The 3,002-nt window shown below is 55.1% G+C and overlaps 1 protein-coding gene across 1 annotated transcript; it reads right to left on the bottom strand.

Annotated features, from left to right (window-relative positions):
- Positions 1-724: 724 nt before the first annotated feature.
- On the bottom strand, positions 725-1,508 carry LOC109743224 (cysteine proteinase inhibitor 4). Its single transcript, XM_020302308.4, has one exon. It carries the CDS (start codon positions 1,385-1,387, stop codon positions 929-931), a length of 459 nt encoding a protein of 152 aa, XP_020157897.1. The 5' UTR covers positions 1,388-1,508; the 3' UTR covers positions 725-928.
- Positions 1,509-3,002: the final 1,494 nt, after the last annotated feature.

The raw sequence follows: 3,002 nt of genomic DNA, 5'->3' as shown, positions 1-3,002 counted from the left end.
GGGGTCGTGTGGCGGCGGCAGAGCCACCCTGGACGATGGGGCCGAAGGCCGTCCCTAGCACCTCAGGCCCGACGACGATAGATCGAAGGGCGGCCTGCGCAGGGGCGGGGACGGCGACCCCAAGGAGGAGGAGGATGCGGAGAGGGACACTTGCGAAGCCATCAGAGGGTGCTAGGGGTGGACACCGGCACCAGAGTGGTGTCCGGCGTGGAGGGATGGCCGCCGGGGCCGGAGTGGCGGCCGGCACTCAGGGGAGAAGGGAGAGGGCGCGTCACACTCCCGACACGGTCGCATTCTTTCTTCCTTATAATTTTGTCGATCGAGAGGATGCTAGTTAGTATGCAAACTTCAAGAGATCCTTTAATAGACTGAAGCAAGCATAGTAGAGTCGGAACATTTGTTCTGATAAAATGTTCAAATAATTTGATTTGAAGTAAAGATGTTTGTATTTACAAGAAACTAAGTGAAGCATGATAATATTTATAAACATTGTGTGTATGTTTTGAAATTCTATAAATTTCTTGACACGAATTAGAACTTTATTGAAACTAGTTTTTTAATACGTCATGTCCGCGTTTTCTTTCTCCTAGAAGATCCACAAAATGATCGAGCACTGCCTGGGCTTTCTCAGCATGTTCAGTAAGTTCCCCGTTGTCGATCTTGATCGTGTGTATGAAGTTAGTCCTAGAAGCACATGGCATCAGTTAGTACTAGAAGCAAAACATTCTTATCGTATACTGTATTGTATTTATTTCGACACTCTCATCTCTTGTTGCAAAATTTTTTATCCTGGAGACCTTACAAAACTTTGACCGCCTATATACTCTAGAGGTCAACTCTAGCTCACACTTTGCTTTTCGAGTGTACATTGCATACTCTGGCGCGCAAAAAAGCACGCAGCGGCTCGTCGGATCGCGCATGCAGCTGCTCATTTGGCGTCGGCCGGCGCGAACCTGACCAGCGCGCGGGACTGGAGCCAGGGCTTGACGACCACCACGGCATCGAACACGCGGCCGTCGCTGACGCCGTTGCTCCCCGCGCCGTTCTCCTCGGCGGCCGCGACGCGGAGGTAGTACTTGATCCCGGACACCACCTGGCGCTGCGCCGACACCACGCGGGCGAACTCCAGCCGGCCGCAGACGCCGCCGCCGCCCTCGCAGCCCTCCTCCCGGCGCCGGTTGTGCTCTTCGACGGAGTACCGGCCCAGCTCCTGCACCTCCCTGTCGCCCTCCACGTCCGTCACCTCCGTCCTTCCCCCCACCTTCCTCCCGTCGTCCCACAGCTGCCGCGCGGCCCCCGGTTCGGTGCGCGCTGCGGACGCGGCGCACGCCACGAGCAGGACGAGGATGAGTGTGCAGGCGCCGGAGGCACCGATCACCCGAGCCATTTCACGTGCACTGTGTCTGTCCTAGCTAGATCACTGATGATGCAGTGCTGCTACCTGCTTGATGAGGAATTGAGGACGAGTAAGTTGTGTGGCTGTGGGCGGTGTCGTGGCCGGCATTTATAGAGGCGTCGTGCGGGTGGTGCGGGGAACGGAAAGGCGTTGGTGGAGCATGGAAGGATGCGGCGCGCGGCGGGTGCATGCATGCGTGCTCCGGTACGCATACCGGGGCGGGTGGATGGGTCGCGCCGCGGCGGGGCGGAAGGATAGGGACGACGCGGTGGCATGCCGCAGAGGAGACACGTAGAGCGTGGCGGCGCGGTCGGGGTGCCGCGTAGACAGACGTACGGGTCGCGCGTGACGTGAACAAGGGTTCCTCTAGCCAGCACCCAAACTGGGCGACTGTCGTGGTGCATATAGACTGGGACACCTTGGCTGGATGGTTGGAACTTGTGTCACTTGTGCAGGGGATAAAGTGCTGAGCTGCGTCGCACCATCAGTCGATTCTTGGCGTCAGACTCACACACATGCATTTGTGTGTGCATGGCGTTGGGCCAATGATGGTGGTGTTTGGGCATCTTCAAGACGGACCTCTCGTCCGAATAAGTGTGAACCGTGTTATCCGGGCCGCATAAGTCATTCAAGGTAGATATGTATCGACCAGCTGAGCGGCGAGGTGCGCTTCGTTACAACCACCCCCCTAACTTATAAAGGGTAGGGCGGTCATTTCACACGCCGTATTAAAATACCCGCGTTGCCGTACGGCGCTGTCGCGTACGCCCGCCCGTCCACGTCCATGCCCAATGTACGGCCGCCCGCGTGCACGCCCGCCCCGCTGCGTACGCCCTAGTGATTAAAAAAAAACCGATCGGGCGAACCCTGTCTTCACGTCGCCTCAGGCGCCGCCTCGCGCCGCCGCCGCCATCTCCGGCAGTACCTGGCCGACGGAAAAAAAAACCTACGCGTTGTGCGCTACCGGACGCCGACAACCGCCCGTCGTCAGGTCGGCGTGCTGTTCGCCCTCGCGTTGTGTGTGACTAGACGCCGACAACCGCCTCGGTCGGGCAGACGCCTCCGCCGCCGCCAGCTCGTAGCTGTTCGCCGTCGAGTCTCCGGCGAATCCTAACACTATTCTCATGTCTGACGAAGGCAACGAGGTACGCAAGGCGCTGGCATAGTGATTTAAAAAGGATTTTAATTGCAAAGATGTTGGGTGATGTTTGAATGGATCTTTGATTATATATGAACGTGTATAGATTGAGGCTGAAATAGGATATGACGGTAGCGAGGACGGATCATTGTAATTGGATGAAGACGAACATGACGGCGAAAATTATATGAGTTTGGATGAGTCTTACAGTGGCAATGTAAGTGGTCTGCATGTTGTCAACCATATTAAATACAAGCATCCGCGATGACAATAACATGTTTGACTTTGCACAGATAGGAGGGGATGATGACAATGAGGATATGGATGTAGATGATTCATATGCTGAAAGCAGAAGCCATGTAGGTTTAGATTTATGTATTGTAGGTTATTTTAAAGTGACATGAAAAATGCATCAAATCTTACATATCATATTTACAATTTGCGCAGATGGAAGTGAAAGGGTACTAT

This window comes from Aegilops tauschii, chromosome 3, assembly GCF_002575655.3.
Source record: "Aegilops tauschii subsp. strangulata cultivar AL8/78 chromosome 3, Aet v6.0, whole genome shotgun sequence".
Classification (NCBI taxonomy): domain Eukaryota; kingdom Viridiplantae; phylum Streptophyta; class Magnoliopsida; order Poales; family Poaceae; genus Aegilops; species Aegilops tauschii.
This window is presented reverse-complemented; position numbering and strand designations above follow the sequence as displayed.